We start from the raw sequence: 18,200 nt of genomic DNA, 5'->3' as shown, positions 1-18,200 counted from the left end.
ATTATTTTAATATGGTAGTTTAATTCAATTATTCTATAAAATTAAATAACAATTTCAGAAAATAAATTATTGAGGGGGCTAAAAAATAGCCCCCTTCAATTGAACATGATATACAAATATAGTTTGACTGTAGTATCCCACATCGGCCACATCCCACATCGGCCACACGAGGGCTGACCTTGGGCCTTATATATCCATTCGCAACCTTGTTGGTTACCAAGACGCGTTTTGTGGCGACGGCGCTGGCTTCGGCTGGAGGTACCGGTTCCACAGGAACAAAGCCGTGCGGTAGCCCTGCCTTCGGGCCAGGGAATGCCAAAGCGAACAATATCTTGGTAACGGCGGGTTCGGATGTGACAATTTGGTATCAGAGCCGGACTCGTGCTGGTTCGGTGTGTGACGTTGTCGTTGGCTACGGCCGACGGGGACGTCGGCTCCCTAAGGGGGGTGGATTGTAGTATCCCACATCGGCCACACGAGGGCTGACCTTGGGCCTTATATATCCATTCGCAACCTTGTTGGTTACCAAGACGCGCTCCGTGGAGGAGACAAAACCTTGAGAGGGCCGGACCGCGCGGAGCGGGTTCCGCTCAAAGAGGACAATATTGAGGAGGGCCCAGTACGCTGCGCTGCCACTCTAAGACGCGTTTTGTGGCGACGGCTCTGGCTTCGGCTGGAGGTACCGGTTCCACAGGAACAAAGCCGTGCGGTAGCCCCCCTTCGGGCGGGGAATGCCAAAGCGGACAATATCTTGGTAACGGCGGGTTGGGATGTGACAATTAGTATCCCACATCGGCCACACGAGGGCTGACCTTGGGCCTTATATATCCATTCGCAACCTTGTTGGTTACCAAGACGCGTTTTGTGGCGACGGCGCTGGCTTCGGCTGGAGGTACCGGTTCCACAGGAACAAAGCCGTGCGGTAGCCCTGCCTTCGGGCCAGGGAATGCCAAAGCGGACAATATCTTGGTAACGGCGGGTTCGGATGTGACAATTTGGTATCAGAGCCGGACTCGTGCTGGTTCGGTGTGTGACGTTGTCGTTGGCTACGGCCGACGGGGACGTCGGCTCCCTAAGGGGGGTGGATTGTAGTATCCCACATCGGCCACACGAGGGCTGACCTTGGGCCTTATATATCCATTCGCAACCTTGTTGGTTACCAAGACGCGTTTTGTGGCGACGGCGCTGGCTTCGGCTGGAGGTACCGGTTCCACAGGAACAAAGCCGTGCGGTAGCCCTGCCTTCGGGCCAGGGAATGCCAAAGCGGACAATATCTTGGTAACGGCGGGTTCGGATGTGACATTGACACTGTTCACTAAAAAATATTTTTTTGTAGAATATAATCTAGACGGGTCTTAAAAAACTCATTGAATTGGAGATGGCCTCAAGCCCTGGCAGTGAGCCTACACTGGCCAAAAAACAAATCAAATATTGTCTTTTCTCTTTTTCTTTTCTTTTTCTTTTTCTTTTTTTTCTTTTTCTTTGTTCTTCTTTCTTTTTCCCTTTTCTTTTTCTTTGTTCTTCTGTCTTTTTTTGTCTTCTTCTGTGAGAACACGTGCAAGCCAATGGGTCTTGATTCACGCTTTCCGGCTTGCTGGGCGTAACGGCGATGTGGGTTCAGGTGACAACTTGGGTTCGTCGGATCGAGTTCTTCAGGTTGTGGGTTGGGATTTCTAGCAACATAGATTGCGGCTGTGCGTGGGTCGTTGGGTCTCGAGCAGGGCTAGCCCAGGCCCAGTGCGGGCAGGGCGACTGTCCGGGGCCTACAAAAATTTGGGGCACCAAAATTATTTGGGTGGTATATTTATATATGTTTTCATAAGAGTATAAATTTATAAAATTTGGTTTATTGACAAAGAAATTTAACTAGAAGTGGTGGTTTTGTCATTTGAAAATAATGAAGAGGTCTTGGGTTTAGAACACTACATGTGCTTCTTTACTTTCTAATTTTACAAATTTCTTTTCATATGAGTATAAATTTATAAAATTTGGTTAAATGATCAAGAAGTTTAATTAGAAGCAATGGTTTTTGTTGTTTAAAATTAACAAGATTTTCTAAGTTCGAAATGCTATATGCTTGTTTATTCTTTTCAATTTTTACAAATATTTGTTTGGTTGTTAATTTATTTTTAGTTACTAGCTAGTAGCTATGTGAGTTGCTTTTTTTAAATATTCGTTTGAAATTCAAGTCTAATCTTCTACAATGAATAATACGTAGACCAAATTCTTAGAGCAAATTTGTAAATCATATGACGTATCATCAAAGGGTTTAATTTAGTGCCTATTCATTATTTATACATATTAATTAAAGACTCGAAAACATCATTATTTTTTTAGTCTCATATTGACAAGGTTAGTAAATAAGAAAAAACATCTCATGATTTATACAATAACATTTTAACAGTTCAGATGGAAAACAAAACTCATCGTCTATCTACATACAAGCTTGGAGTTTTTTGGTTTCCTTCTCTGGATACAAAATAAATTAGTCTTTATGTGTTTCTAAATTATTGAGTTTGAACTAATTTTCTAAATATAATTTTATCCATGTCTTACATGTGAAAATAAATAATTTTCTTATATGAAGTTATGGCACATTTTTTGGCATTGCCCCGGGCCTAAAAAATCTTTGGACTGGCCCTGGTCTCAAGTTGGGTGGAAGGTGGTGTGACGGCAAGTGGCAGCATGGTGTGGGCACAAGTTTGTCGTCTGGTGATGGTGCAAGATTTATGGGTTCCCGTCGATCGTCAGGACGCAACAAATCTTTCACAGCTTCAGATTAGAAGCAAAGGCAAATGGGTCTGGTTGTCACCCAATACAGTGAAACAACGCAGTGGGTTCAGGTCAATAACGATGGCGTCGCTCACTGACGGACGGCGCACTGCACAGACAGTGGCGGGCTAATGATTCTGTGCCCACAAGATTTTTTTCGAAATTTTTCTTAATCTGGCTCTAATTCCAAGAAGAGAATGCTTTTTACAATTGTATATTGTCTCTAGTCATCTCTCAAGGAGAAGCTTCTAAGATGATACAATCATATCAATAAGGAAAGAACTAATTTACATGAAATCATGCTAAACTAGGAATCCCAAGATTATAGAAATATAAAAAGTCAACATAATTTAACTTTTGAGTTGGAACGTTGGAACATGACAAATCAAAGAGGTCGTCACTTAATACTACAAATCAAAGGCGAATTTGAACCATTATTATGGCTAGCCCATTATAAAACTTAGTCCACTCAGTTTTAATTCGACAAAAAAGGACAAATCAAAGAGGTCAAAAGGGTACTCTGAAGAAAAGAAAAAAAAAAACTAACTTCGGTAACTTTCACATTTTATAAAAAAATTGTAGGCTAAAAAAAAAAAAAAATAGAGAACTTTCCGCTGAGATACATAAGAAAAACGTTCATACGCTCATCATTAAGTGTTTGGACAATTTTTTACTTTTTAAAACATACTCGATAAGATATTTACAAAATTAATTTTAAAACAAACCAACAGGCGCACAATGAAGATATGCCACAATTATCAAGCGGGGACAACTACTACTAATACACAATTTGGTATTATCTAACGTCCAGTGGAATTGTTGATTAAGCATATCATGTTTGAATGTGTAAGTGTTAAATACTTAACGAAGGTCATTATTATTATTGAGCCGAACCCCTTAAGCATTAAAAAACAGAATACCATTTGGGCCCGTTTGTTTTGCTTCATTAGGTTTCACTGGACTAGAGTGGACTAGCTCCACTCTAGTGTTTGTTAGCATGCAGGGCTAAGATTAATGAGATTAGCCCGGACTCGTCAAGACTAGCAGCGTCACTAGAGGTTCTTAGCTAGAGTCCCCAAAAATCATGGGACTAGCTAAGACTTGCTTCGTTCCTCTGTCGCTTGTCTGCTTCCCTTCGCCAACTCCACCGGAAAAAGGGTTTGATTTTCCCAAAAAGAAACTCGATGACTCCGCCGTTGAATCACCGCGCGACTGCCACAAATGCATTGAAAAAGCCTGGACTTTCACACCCTCCGCCGTTGAATTATTGACTCAACTGACCAACTCCCTTAGCAGGTCTCAAATAGCCGGGCTCCAACTTCAAGAAGAGTCTGGATCGGCCGGATCTGGGGCCTGAGAAGATGGCGGTGAATTGACAAAAAAGAAAAAAAACAAAAACAAAATCGCTCAAGACTTTAGGTCCTTCTTGAAGCTCAAGTGCAAGAGAATTAGAGCAAATTTCTTCATTTTCTGTGACTTGAGATAGGAGGCAGAGAGGGAGAGGGTAGAGAAAAAGGAAGAGGGGGACTGAGAAAAATGAGAAAGATAAAAGAGGTGATGGACGGAGAGGTTTCTAAATTAGAATAAAATATGAATTGAATAATATAATATTATAATTTATTATTATTCTGTTTTTTAACCTGATGCTACACCAAACGCTTTACTAAATCAGTCTAGCTTACTCTAGTCTAAGCCAGTCTATATTAGCCCCAGAAGCTACTCCAATCCGAAATAGTCTGGTGCAACAAACGCACCCTTTAAATTTTAAACAGGTACAACGTGTGCCCCCAGAAAATGGCTTTCTTCCGGACTCTCCACTTTAAATACAACTAGTATGCAAAATTGCAAACTACAATCTTTATAAAATCATGGCTTACTTTAGCAACCACTGCTTAGAACTTGATTTTAATCTCATTTTGTTCTTTGTAACTTAAAAATCATCACTTTATTTTCTAGTACTAAAAAATTGTTCCACTTTCAATTGTGGACTCTCTCTTTTCTCCATGTAACTCAAAAGTCACCCCCTAGAACATATGTAAAATCCACCACCCAATAAGAGTATGCCACATGTGCCAATGAATTTGATTGTAAATTTCTACTATTCGTTAACTTTCAACAATCAGAAAATATTAAGTTTAAAGAAAAAATTAAGAATTGGACTTTTTTGTTGTTGTTATGCTTGTGTTGCAAAGAATTAACAGACTTAAGACAATGTGGTGCGAATTTGAGCTTTATATGGTAGAATGACGATTTTTAAGTTTCAAAATCAAGTTCTGGAGTGCAAGATGAAGCGAATTTTGAGTTTCAAAGAGTAAGTACTGGTTTGTTACTGAGGTGTTTTTATAAAAAATGGGTATAAAAAAAAAGCTGAGCTCAAAAAAGTGTTTGGTAAATACTTAAAATAGCTTATTTTCATAGCTTTGAGTGAAAAAAAGTTGAAAATGTGAAGCAGCAAAAATGAGCTTTGAAAAAAAGCTGAAAATGTAAAGCAATATAAACGTTGGATTATGATTTCTTGTTAAACGTTGAATTATGATTTCTTGTTAAACATTGAATTATATGTTTACGATAAAGTTTATAAATATTTTTCTTTTAAAAATAAAGTATATTTAGTAATTCACCTTTATTTGTTAAGAAAATTAAATTAATGGCATATATAGTATTATGTCCTTTTTGGTCATTTCACACAGTCACGGTTGTTTTATATAAAAGTTTACCAAACACTATAATACTGCTTTTTTTTTCCAAAAGCACTTTGACAAAAAAGTTTACCAAACACTTTGCTGCTTTATTTCACAGTTGTTTATTCTCACAACACAGCAGAAGCAATTTTTTTTCAAGGCACAGCAATACCAAACCAGCCTTAACATGGTGACTTTTGAATTATAGGAGAGTAAAGCGAGATTAAAATTGAATTCTAAAGGGAGTAGCTAAAAGTAGAATCCGAATCCTCGCCGGATCCTCTTTGTGAGGATCCCGGGGATCCGTGAATCATATCCGTTCATCGTATATTGTGGGATCATAAATTATTATATTTTTATTTAAAATTAAATACAAACAATACCTGACAAAAATTGACTGCACGATATACGATGAACGAACACAATTTATGAATTCCCAGGATCCTTACCAAAAGGATTCGGAAAGGATCGTGTTGGGTAAAAGTAAGCATAAAATCATCCAATGACACTTTTAGAGGGTGTATTGTATGCACAATTTCAAACTGCAAGTTTGAATACTAATCCATCTAAGAGACAAAATTGTAGCAATAGTCCCTCAAATTTAATTCAATTGAAATAATGGTTTCTTAATTAAATATCCATATCATTGATCCCTTAACTCATCAAAACGTGCAACTATAGTCAATTTTGTTAACTCTGTTAGAATTATGTCAAAATGAGTTATGTTGGAATGATCATTACTATAATTGAGTTAGAGTTGAGGGACCATTTCTCTAATTGGGTTAAAGTTGATAGACCATTTCTCTATGTAGGTTAAAGTTGAAGGATCATTGCTACAATTTTTCTCATTTGATTTTCCATATTTGCCTCTAGATTCAGCCTCATGTGCGTGGCACATGACTCATTTTGATGAAAATTCTTACAGAGTTGAATAAAAGGATCATATGTGCATGTTTTGAGGAGTTAATAGACCAATGGTCATGGATTTTAAGTTGGAAGACCATTACACCAATTAAGTTAAAATTGAGAGATCATTGCTACAATTTTCTTCTCTAAGAAATTATAGACAAGTGATTAGGCTTTCCTCTTCAATCCTGAGTTCTAGGTTCAAACCTCCTCCGTTAGTTTTGAAAACGATATATTTACATTAAGATGGTGAGAAATAAATTGATTGCGAACTCACTATTCTCTAAATTTAAGCTTATAATTTCTCACATACAAGTAAAAATAAATAAAAAAATATTACTAGACTGTAATACTAAGTATTCCCTTCTTGTTAGTTTAAATTAGTAGTATTAAAAATAATAACAATAAATGAATTATGAGACTAAGTTGAAGGGAGAGGGCAAAAATACAACATATCATCGTGGTAATTATTTAATATATAGGGGAAAGCCCATTGGAGAAAGCCCCTAGGACATAACAAGTTTATTTTGAAAAATATTGTATAAGATGAATATGTGAAATATCAAAATATTTTGATTTCAAAACTTTTGCCCTTCATATCTCTCCACGACTGGGCAAATCTCTTTTGGATATCCACGCAAAGGGATATTATTCCCCTTAAAAAACAACTGAAAAAACCAAATAGGGGTCGCAACAATCTGCTGACTACAAATCCAAAAATGCAAATCCTACTTAGCCGCATCCTTTCAAAGATGATCGATGATTGCCTGCGTAAAGTCAGAAGTTGATGAAGAGCCACCAAGGTCAGCAGTTCGGAACTTCCCCTCAGAAATTGTGCCGAGGATCGCATTTTGGATCCGATCAGCCTTATCATGGAGCTCCAAATGGCGTAGCATTGTAACAGCACTCAGAAGCAGGGCAGTTGGGTTGGCCAAATTCTACGAAATTTCAATCAAATAATGAATTACAAGGAAACGTATTGATAAAAGATATTTCTACGGGAGAGATTCATAAGTAATGAAACAAATCGCAATAAAATGTAATCGATGATTTGAATCCTAGAATGGCTTTCATTATCATGGTACACCACGACATAACTCTGAGCAACAAATTTCAAAGCTTGCCTCCAATCCACTCATGGGACCAGATGTGCCAAACACCGCCAGAGTACCCAAAAGGATAAGAGGCCTTTCGGAATCTTGGTAGTGTAAAAAACAAATCTATGCAGAATCTCAAGCATAAGGCAACAGAAGAAAAGCGTCCAAAGCATTCAATTTCATGCAACTTTTGTTACAAGGAAAGACAATTCCTCCCATCCAAGGGCCATACCAAGTTTGTTTCTATGTTAATCCTCTTAAGGAGGGCTACATCTACAGTTAGTAAATACCAAACTATGGGATGGAAGTTGGGACAGATGAGAAGATCCTCTCCCAGAAGAAAAAGACACTCGGGCCTAACACAAAGCGTTTTCCTTAACCGCGGAGAATGGATTTATATATAAAGTAAATTGAACGTCTAAAGGTTCAGGAATGCCAACCTTTCCAGCAATATCAGGTGCTGAACCATGTACAGCTTCAGCAAGGGCTATGCCTCCCTCACCAATATTGCAGCTGTAAAAGCAAGGCAAACGATGTCAGATGATTTGTTATTCTTATTACAAAAGGGAAAAAAAAAATGCATATATACAACATACCTTGGCGTTAACCCCAAACCACCTATCAACCCAGCACAAAGATCACTAATAATATCACCATAGAGGTTAGGCATCACTAACACATCAAAAAGTGCTGGATTCTTCACAAGCTGCATAAAACAAAATCATTAGTTAGCACTGCCTTACTTTTATCATTAGATAGTGTCGGGTTGACTTAGTTCTATTCTTTTTTTATTTTTTTATTTTTTATTTATATATATAAAGAAAAATCCAAAACTACATGTTTAACGTGAATTTTTCCAAATTCTCAATGTATTGTTGCTAAAAAGCTGTAAGGCACATCCTAAATGTTCACTTAGATCAAGGACTATGTTGCATTAGTTGACACCAAGTACCAAGTTACGCATGCACACAAATAGTATTTCCATAAAACTTGAATCAAGAAATTTATTCATACCATCATACAGCAATTATCGATGACGACTTCCTCATATTTGATTTCAGGGTACTTCTCTGCAACCTCACGACAACACTGAAACAATGACCAAACCAGTTTTGATATGAGCATACTTTAAAAGTGATAAAGAACAATAAAACTTATACATTAACAATTGGCGAACCTTAAGAAAAAGACCATCAGTTTTCTGCATAATGTTTGCTTTGTGAATTGCAGAGACTCTCTCTCTTCCATGGGACTTAGCATAATGAAAAGCATACTCAGCCACCCTCAAGCTTGCCTGACGGGTGATGATCTTGAGGCTCTCGACAACACCTCTCACCACCTACCACCAAAACAAAGAACCAAATCAAACTTATGTAAATTGAAAATCTGACTATATTCATCCGCTTATTCTGTAAACACTTACTTGATGTTCAAGTCCACTGTACTCTCCCTCTGTATTTTCACGAATAGTGATAAGATCGACATTGTCATATCGAGTTTTGTAGCCAGGGAGGCTGTAACAAGGCCTGACATTTGCATACAAATTAAGTTCTTTCCTTAGAGTAAGGTTCAATGAACGATGACCTTTCCCAATTGGTGTGGCCATTGGACCCTTCAAGCCTACCCCATTTTTCCGCACTGACTCTAAACTTTCCCATGTTAGGAAACTCTGTGTTCTAGGATCGATTTCAGTCCCAACGTAATGTTCTTCCCATTCAATTGGCACGCCAGCTTCTCTGAACACCTGCACCAGTGCAAATTGCGAACTGCATCAACACTTCAAACCAAAACAGAGTAAAATACAAACAATGGCCCTCACACACTGAATAGTTATTCTCCTAGGACACTGTACTAAGCACACACATCGCCTTTTCGCACTTGAACTATCCATTTTTGGGAAATGTAATCACATTTTTACGATGTGTAGCTAGCTCCCGAATTCGCATTTGCGAAAATGAATAAACACATCAACAAACAAAAACAATTCGGCTGGAAACTTTCACAATAGATCATATCATCCAAATACAAAACCGTTTTGAATAAACAATAAATATACATAATCGATAAGCCAAAATAATAATGTTATGTTAATTCCATTCTAATATTCCATGAAAAATATACTTTCCAATAGATTTCAAAACCCTAAATTTAAAGTTGATTTGACTTGTGAGCGTGTGTATTGTGTAACACAAAATTATACATACAATCTTGACGGAAAAGAAACAGAATTTAAACGGAAATTTGATAAGAAGGAGGCGATGGACATCTGATAAGGACCTGTTTGACGGACTCGGCGATCTCGGGACCGATACCGTCGCCGGGGAAGAGGGTGGCTCGGATCGGAGTGGAAGCGGAGGAGAAAACCCTAGCTGCCTGAGATAACGGGGATGATGACGACAGCAAGCTATGACCAGGGTTCGCGGCGCCGGAGAGGAAGTGGCTGGAGGCGCGCCTCAACAGGTGGGAAGCCATTGTCGCTGATTGTGTGTAATTTGGCGATCGGAAAAGAATGAGTCCCGACTTTTGGGCGTCTTCTTATAACCAAATGACCAGTCAGAGTGGAGGAATATGTCTTTTTCTTTTTTCTATTTTTACATAAGTATAAGTAAAGATTTTTTTAATGTGCCGGAATGCTTCTTGACATATTAAGCGTCATTAGACAATTACAATTAGTTAAAATTAAAAAAAAAAAATCTTTTGATATAGGTGCTTCAGTTTTGAATTTTTTAGATCAAACATTCATGCCTTTTAGTGATTTAATTAAACTTTCTTTTTGTCATAATTTTGGTATTATATGCATATTAAATTGTAACAAATTTCCTATAATCTAGCCTTTTGATTACACTCTTCTCCATTAAAGATAATTGTTAAAAAAAAGAGTTCTTTAGATTCAATTTATTTTCACAATAATGCTACAATTTGGCAATAATTATCTATGATTTAAGATATTTTCTTTCCAAAATAGTTTAAAATATTTTTAAATCCCACAAAATCAAACATACCGAAATAAGTTTTTCTTTCAGTATGTTAAGAGAAAATACGATTGAGAATAATATAAACGTATCAATACACAATGTGTACAAAATTAAACGTACCAAAATAAAAATAATGTACCAATATTAACAATATGTATCAAATCAAACGTACCAAAATTGCAAATAAATGTACCAATTAATGATTTTTGTAAATTCAAATGTATCCGCAAATAATATATATGTAATGTATTGTAACTAATAATAATTTGTCAACAACTATATTTAAAAAACCAGCAAAAAAAAAAATATTGAAAAAATTACACAGAGCTTTTATGTTGATCACCAATTATTTAAAAAAAAAAAAGATTTGGAAAAAGAAATAATATTAAATGTTTGCATAACCACAAAAAAATAAAAAAAAATTGTGATTTAAAAAACATATCTAGAAGAAGAGAAAATATAGTTTAATTACTAATATCTCCACTAAATAAGGAAAAGTGCATCATGCAGATAAAATGATAAATTCAAAAATTATTTTAATTTAAAAAAATATAATAATGACATGTAATTTAGCTTGAGGTGACTATTGGTCAAAGCACTTTAATCAAATTTTAAAAAGGCACAGATGGTTAATCTAAATGATATTAAAAAAAAAAAAATTACAATCAATTGTAATATGGTGTTTGATGTATCAGGTCGTGTTCTCCACACATTGAAAAATTTCTCATAAATGACAATATATTTGGAGTAAAAATGGAAAAATAAATTGATTGCAATCTTGTTAAATTTTTAGATTCGAACATAACACTTAAGTGCATAAGAATATCACTAGACTATAACACTAAATGATGCTTCTATTATCATTTTATTTTTTTTACTTTCATTCAATCAGAATAAATAAAAAACTTACACGTGTTCTAAACCTATTTTACTAACAAGGGAGAATCTACGGCACAAAAGAGAGTTGGTGAATTCTGTTATGTGATTTTCACCACTTTGTGCCTTTATTTATGGTGATAGAGGAAAGAGAAACTAGCTCTCTAAGTAATACAAGTTGTACAAGGAGAGATCTATAAGATCTCATATGAATCATGGACGGATCTACAGAGGGTCCTGGGAGGTCCCAGGACCCCTCGGCCATCCTAAAATGTTGCTAGAAATTTTCCGGAGGACCCCTCGTACTCGAACACGAGGCCTGTGCAGACTGTCTGTGTTGCTGCAGCAGCAGGTTGCAACGGAGAAGAAGAAAACAGGGGAGAAGAAAGAAAACAGGACATTAAAAAAATTGGTCCAAAACGCAGTGTTTTGGCCCTTTTTTTTTTTTTTTTTTTTTGTTAAACCAATGAAATCAACGTTTGAAATTGGTCCACAAGGCACCAATTACATATTCTTTTTGAAGGGCCATCTTTCTTGTCGTCCCTTTCACTTCTCCTTTCCCCGTTCCTTCCACTGCTTTTCCCCCAAATCCCCCCATCTTTCTTATATTCACCCAAAACCCTAAATTTCTAATCCCACCCAATCCAATATTATAATTACATTACTCCAATATTATACCTCCACTTGTTTCAATTCTCCAACTCCAAGCCACCACTATTTGGTTCCAAATTCAAGTAAGTTTTTTGGTATTTTAATCTAATCTCAATTAAATTATATTAGATATTGGTGGAGATTTTTAGTCTATTATTGATATGATTGTTGATGTGTTTTATGTTTGTATACTTATTTGCTTGGCATGCTTGAGTCCGAATGATTCATTTGTAGCTTTTGATAAAGAGAAGCTTGTTCGCCTTACTCATATGTATCCTAAAGATTTCACGGATCGAGATAGATCGGCACTTCAAGATCAACTTGATATTTACATTCATTTTGTGCGTTCTGATAATGATTTTTCTCAATTGCGGGGAATTAATGAGCTTGCTAAGAAAATGGTGGAGAAAGGGTTGCATCGAACATTTGCATATGTATATTTGCTTGTTCAGTTGGCTTTGGTTTTACCGGTTGCAACTGCTTCAGTGGAGAGGGCATTTTTCGCTATGAATATCATTAAGGGTCCACTTCGCAACAAAATGGGAGATCAATGGTTGAGTGACAGCTTAGTTGTTTACATTGAGAAAGATGTTTTTTCATGTATTGGTAATGAAGCTATCATGGAACATTTTCAGACCATGAAACCTCGTCGTGGACGCTTGAATTAGGATTTTATAGCTTGTAATATTGTTATGCAAATGATTTTTGAATAAAATGTATTATATTTAACTTTTCAATGTTATTTTTGTCTATAAATTTTTTAACCTTTACTATTGGGACCCCCCGAGTTTAAAATCCTGGATCCGCCACTGATATGAATCCTATACATAATCTATTAAGATTTATACAATCTCACTCCTAAATAAATATAAATACTCAATTAGAAGGCACATCAGGTCTTTAGTGATGATTAGAAGTAGTTGATGAAATCGTCGTCACAATGAATAAACGAATGTCTCGAATAGGAAACTTATTTGAAAGGTACATCTCACAAACTGACTGTGGTAAAACTCAAAGTGAGACAAAACACATTTGGTTGCATGAATTTACTGTAATAATTGTTTATGATTGTGATGCCCTATTTACTTCTAAATTTAAGAGTTTTTTTTTCCCCAACAAATTAAGGGTATTCAACTACTTTTAAGTGTTTTCATCTTCAAATACACAGACAACCAGGGATAACTATCAAACATTTGAGGATATGTTGAGAGCCAATGAAATGCAATTTCAATGGTAATTGGGACAATTATCAGCATTTGATGGAATTTGCTTACAACAGTTTCCATGCAACCCTTGATATGGTACCTTTTGATGCTCTGTATAGGAAATCTTTGAAATTCATATGACTGCTAGCTTTTGGGAAAGAACGGATATGGTGAGGGCTTTCAATTTTTGACAATAACATCCAAAAGTTTGAAATCCCATAAGTTCTTGGTAGACGTTCTTTATGTATTAAAGGACGAGAAGAGAGAAAGAGAGAAGAAGAGAAGGGAAAGGAAGAAAAGGTTTGGCCAGCGATGAGGAGAACGCCAACACTGTGCAACGATGAGCTTGGTTGTTGCTGACCAATGAGTTTCTGCACTACGTGGTTTTGTTTTAAATGTTGAAAATAGGAATATTTTTGGGATAGTAGTGGGTGGAAAGAGAAATTAAACTTTTTTACATTTTATGGGTTGGTAATATAAGGTGGGTGAAAAAATAAGAGAAAAATCGGAAAGGGAGGGAATATCGATGATCCGAATTGTTTATTTTTCAAGTTGTATCTTATTGATCATCCTTGCAAAATATTAGCCAAATTAGAAATATTTGAGATTAATTGGGTTCAAAGAAATTAACGAATACTTTGTTATATAATTTTACTGTGATAATTAAATAGACAAATAATTTTAGATTTAATTAAATTTGTATAAAAATAATCTATAAATCGAGACGTACAAAATAAATAATTTAAATTATTAAGGTTCGATAATTCCTATTTTATTTTAAAAAAATGGGAATCCTTTGCAAAAAGGGCCTGTATATGGGGATCAAAACCGTATACTGCGCTAGTACTATATATACGAAAATAACAGAAACGAAGCTCTCTCTCCGTCACCATCTCATATCCGATCCAACGACGAACCGAGCAACCAGGTACTCGATTTGCTTAAATATATTTGTTGTAATTAATTAATTTAATTTAGTTAGTTAGGGTTTGGCTGCTATCTCAGTTTGCTTCTATTTTTGTAGTTTAATTTTAATTTAGGGTTTGGTTCTAGCAGCTAACATGGATGATGAACCGATTTTTTTGGGGTTTCTGAAACAGGGTTTAATTGGCAACCAACGAACGAGTAAAGGCGAACACAGGCTCGATCTCATCGATTAGGTAAACAGAATTCTCTCTCTCTCTCTCTCTCCCCCCCCCCCATTGTTGAAGCAATTTCAGTTTTGGTGTTTGAATTAATGTTCTAAGTTTCAGTTTTGGGTTTGAATTAATTCTCTAAATTTCAGTTTTGGGTTTGAATTAATTCTCTAAATTTCAGTTTTGGGGTTTGAATTAAGGTCCTAATTATTATTATGAGATCCATGAAGCAATTTCAGTTCTTAGGGTTTGATTGGCAAAGAATTGTATGATTAATACTGTGATTGGTATATCAGTGCATTGCAGAGGTAATCGATGGAGGCTGCTGGTGCAAGGGAGTTACGGTTGGTGCTGTGTCCGCCCTTGTTTCCCAATATAACAAACTATCGGTGTGTAACACCTCAGAGCATCTCATAAGTACTAGAAATTCTACTGGCAAGGAGGAGGACGAGGATGCACATCAACCGAGCTATAAGGCTAAGAAGAAGAACAGATATCTGGCTGCCAAAAAGCCGGCCTATCGTTCACCAAACAAAAACAAGGCGGCCTATCAATTTCCCGCTATGCCACCATGGCCATGGCCAGTTGCTGAGGACATGCCCGTTGATGAAACCCCCTTTCCCGAATGTCTCTACCTTTTGACTGATGGTGATGGTCGCAAGGTTGCATTATCTGATGAGCCTTTTGACTTGGAAGATTTTTATGCTGGTCTAGAGAAGGCCGATGCCAGGACGAAGGAGTACCTGATCTGGAGGGAGGAGGAGAGGGAGAAGGAGAAGGAGGAGGCTAGGCGCAGAAAGATGCGAGGAAGGAGGCTAGGAAAAAGGCGGCCTATCATTCGCGGTCTGGCGAAGTGACCCTTGTTGGATAATGGCCAAATGTTTCCTTGTTTTGTGGCTTGTTTTGTGGCTTAAATTGCTCCATGTTTTGTGGCTTTTTCAAAGCCATGTTTTGTGGTTTTTTCAAAGCCATGTTTTGTGGCTTTTTCAAAGCCATGTTTTGTGGGAGAAGGCTTGGATTAAGAAAAACATAAAAAAAGAGCATTTGGCAAAACAAGGATATGGATGAGAGAAGGAAAGCATCCAAAAGAGATGGTGTGAGCATTTGGCTCTACCATGGGCATGGGTGAGAGAAATCAAGAGAGCTAGAGTGGAAGATCTCTTGTGAAAGAACTCTTGGGGTAGAGTGAGGCTCTTGGGAAAATTCTGTGAGTGGGTGTACAAGGGTTATGGGATTGGGTTATGTCGATTTAACTCATGTGTAACTTGTACTGTTTTTCTCATAGTGAAGAGCAATATCTCTCCGAGGACGTAGGCAGGTTTTTGCCGAACCTCGTAAATTTCTCTGTGTCTTTATTTCTTGTATTTTAAACTATTCAACTGTGTGTGATTTTGGTGAGGTTGTAATCTGAATCTCGGTTCCGCACTAACGAACGGGCCAAGGCACAACAATTGGTATCAGAGCATCGTTGGTGGCTTTGGTTCGTTGGAGGTCCAGATTTGTTGTTCACCATGGAATTTTCAGTTGAGCAGTTTAAAGGGAGAGGCGGTTTTGCTCTTGGTAAAGGAGAGTAATGGAAGCCTGAAGAAATGGAAGCCGTGTTTAGGGATGCTTGGATCAACTGCGAAAGTTGATGTTGAGGAAGAAGACAAAGGCCTCTTTCTTCTTACCTCACTTTCAGATTTGTACGAGAACCTTATGAAACTTTACTGCAAGGAAAGAAACAGTAAGTTTGGAGCAGGTGCAAGCTTCTTTGGTGTGGAATGATACACACAAGAGACCATGGATGATGGTGGGCACAACACTGCTTAAGCTATTCAAGGTTGAAATCGTGGAAGAAAATTGGAAAGAGGATCTGAGAGAGACAGCAGGTTCAGATCCGGTTCCGGAGGCAAGGGTCCACAGTGCTACGGGTGCAAGGCCGGGTTAGCAAGTTTGTGGTGGAAGACTTTGAGTATGCCCTCTAGGTACTCGAAGCAACACTTCTCCTGGTGATATTTAGTCTCAAGTGTTGCAGGGGTTTTGCAGCAGGTGGAGCTATGAGATTCACAGGTGATGAGAAGGTCCTGAGGTAGGAGGAAGTGTGGGAATTTTGTCTGGCTCGATGGGTTGTTGCTGGAAATAGACGCGCTGCAGAGTTTCCAGGTTGTAGACAATGAAGAGGAGGAAAACCTGCTGGAGGAGACGAGGATGTGTTGAGATCCTGTCTGAAGCTAAATGGTGATTTTTAGCTTGCAGCAGCTGCACATGCATTGGCAGTAACTGAATCGGAACAGGACCAACGAGGTTGATTCAGAGTGTGCATGCTGGTACGTAAGGCCAATGGACTTTGGTACAATTTGGCCAAGGTGGAGATTGTTGGATAATGGCCAAATGTTTCCTTGTTTTGTGGCTTAAATTGCTCCATGTTTTGTGGCTTTTTCAAAGCCATGTTTTGTGGTTTTTTCAAAGCCATGTTTTGTGGCTTTTTCAAAGCCATGTTTTGTGGGAGAAGGCTTGGATTAAGAAAAACATAAAAAGAGAGCATTTGGCAAAACAAGGATATGGATGAGAGAAGGAAAGCATCCAAAAGAGATGGTGTGAGCATTTGGCTCTACCATGGGCATGGGTGAGAGAAATCAAGAGAGCTAGAGTGGAAGATCTCTTGTGAAAGAACTCTTGGGGTAGAGTGAGGCTATTGGGAAAATTCTGTGAGTGGGTGTACAAGGGTTATGGGATTGGGTTATGTCGATTTAACTCATGTGTAACTTGTACTGTTTTTCTCATAGTGAAGAGCAATATCTCTCCGAGGACGTAGGCAGGTTTTTGCCGAACCTCGTAAATTTCTCTGTGTCTTTATTTCTTGTATTTTAAACTATTCAACTGTGTGTGATTTTGGTGAGGTTGTAATCTGAATCTCGGTTCCGCACTAACGAACGGGCCAAGGCACAACAATTGGTATCAGAGCATCGTTGGTGGCTTTGGTTCGTTGGAGGTCCAGATTTGTTGTTCACCATGGAATTTTCAGTTGAGCAGTTTAAAGGGAGAGACGGTTTTGCTCTTGGTAAAGGAGAGTAATGGAAGCCTGAAGAAATGGAAGCCGTGTTTAGGGATGCTTGGATCAACTGCGAAAGTTGATGTTGAGGAAGAAGACAAAGGCCTCTTTCTTCTTACCTCACTTTCAGATTTGTACGAGAACCTTGTGAAACTTTACTGCAAGGAAAGAAACAGTAAGTTTGGAGCAGGTGCAAGCTTCTTTGGTGTGGAATGATACACACAAGAGACCATGGATGATGGTGGGCACAACACTGCTTAAGCTATTCAAGGTTGAAATCGTGGAAGAAAATTGGAAAGAGGATCTGAGAGAGACAGCAGGTTCAGATCCGGTTCCGGAGGCAAGGGTCCACAGTGCTACGGGTGCAAGGCCGGGTTAGCAAGTTTGTGGTGGAAGACTTTGAGTATGCCCTCTAGGTACTCGAAACAACACTTCTCCTGGTGATGTTTAGTCTCAAGTGTTGCAGGGGTTTTGCAGCAGGTGGAGCTATGAGATTCACAGGTGATGAGAAGGTCCTGAGGTAGGAGGAAGTGTGGGAATTTTGTCTGGCTCGATGGGTTGTTGCTGGAAATAGGCGCGCTGCAGAGTTTCCAGGTTGTAGACAATGAAGAGGAGGAAAACCTGCTGGAGGAGACGAGGATGTGTTGAGATCCTGTCTGAAGCTAAATGGTGATTTTTAGCTTGCAGCAACTGCACATGCATTGGCAGTAACTGAATCGGAACAGGACCAACGAGGTTGATTCAGAGTGTGCATGCTGGTACGTAAGGCCAATGGACTTTGGTACAATTTGGCCAAGGTGGAGATTGTTGGATAATGGCCAAATGTTTCCTTGTTTTGTGGCTTAAATTGCTCCATGTTTTGTGGCT

General features: G+C 37.9%; 2 protein-coding genes across 2 annotated transcripts; one reads left to right on the top strand and one right to left on the bottom strand.

Moving 5' to 3' along the window:
• Positions 1–6,805: 6,805 nt before the first annotated feature.
• On the bottom strand, positions 6,806–10,024 carry LOC137744987 (isocitrate dehydrogenase [NAD] catalytic subunit 5, mitochondrial). The gene is made up of 7 exons (XM_068484826.2): positions 9,734–10,024; positions 8,880–9,200; positions 8,634–8,795; positions 8,471–8,545; positions 8,053–8,162; positions 7,897–7,969; positions 6,806–7,297 (listed from the first exon to the last, which is right to left on the bottom strand). The coding sequence occupies exons 1-7, from the start codon at positions 9,926–9,928 to the stop codon at positions 7,106–7,108; spliced, it is 1,128 nt and encodes a 375-aa protein (XP_068340927.2). The 5' UTR covers positions 9,929–10,024; the 3' UTR covers positions 6,806–7,105.
• Positions 10,025–12,119: 2,095 nt separating this feature from the next.
• LOC137746302 (uncharacterized) lies at positions 12,120–15,176 on the top strand. The gene is made up of 2 exons (XM_088680908.1): positions 12,120–12,452; positions 14,596–15,176. Exons 1-2 carry the CDS (start codon positions 12,120–12,122, stop codon positions 15,154–15,156), a joined length of 894 nt encoding a protein of 297 aa, XP_088537034.1. The 3' UTR covers positions 15,157–15,176.
• Positions 15,177–18,200: the final 3,024 nt, after the last annotated feature.

The sequence above is a fragment of the Pyrus communis genome, chromosome 12 (assembly GCF_041283825.1).
Source record: "Pyrus communis isolate YQ-2024b chromosome 12, ASM4128382v1, whole genome shotgun sequence".
In the NCBI taxonomy this organism is placed as follows: domain Eukaryota; kingdom Viridiplantae; phylum Streptophyta; class Magnoliopsida; order Rosales; family Rosaceae; genus Pyrus; species Pyrus communis.
Note: the sequence above shows the minus strand (reverse complement) of the source record. Positions and strands in the feature narration are given on the sequence as shown.

What these genes read in the sequence shown, in the direction of transcription:
- LOC137744987 (XM_068484826.2), bottom strand. Translation starts at nt 9,928, where the DNA reads ATGGCTTCCCACCTGTTGAGGCGCGCCTCCAGCCACTTCCTCTCCGGC. An exon ending in CTGATGGTCTTTTTCTTAAG is followed by an intron (nt 8,546 to 8,633) that starts GTTCGCCAATTG and finishes TCATTGTTTCAG; the next exon opens with TGTTGTCGTGAGGTTGCAGA. An exon ending in TCGATAATTGCTGTATGATG is followed by an intron (nt 8,163 to 8,470) that starts GTATGAATAAAT and finishes TGTTTTATGCAG; the next exon opens with CTTGTGAAGAATCCAGCACT.
- LOC137746302 (XM_088680908.1), top strand. Translation starts at nt 12,120, where the DNA reads ATGATTGTTGATGTGTTTTATGTTTGTATACTTATTTGCTTGGCATGC. An exon ending in CAACTGCTTCAGTGGAGAGG is followed by an intron (nt 12,453 to 14,595) that starts GCATTTTTCGCT and finishes TTGGTATATCAG; the next exon opens with TGCATTGCAGAGGTAATCGA.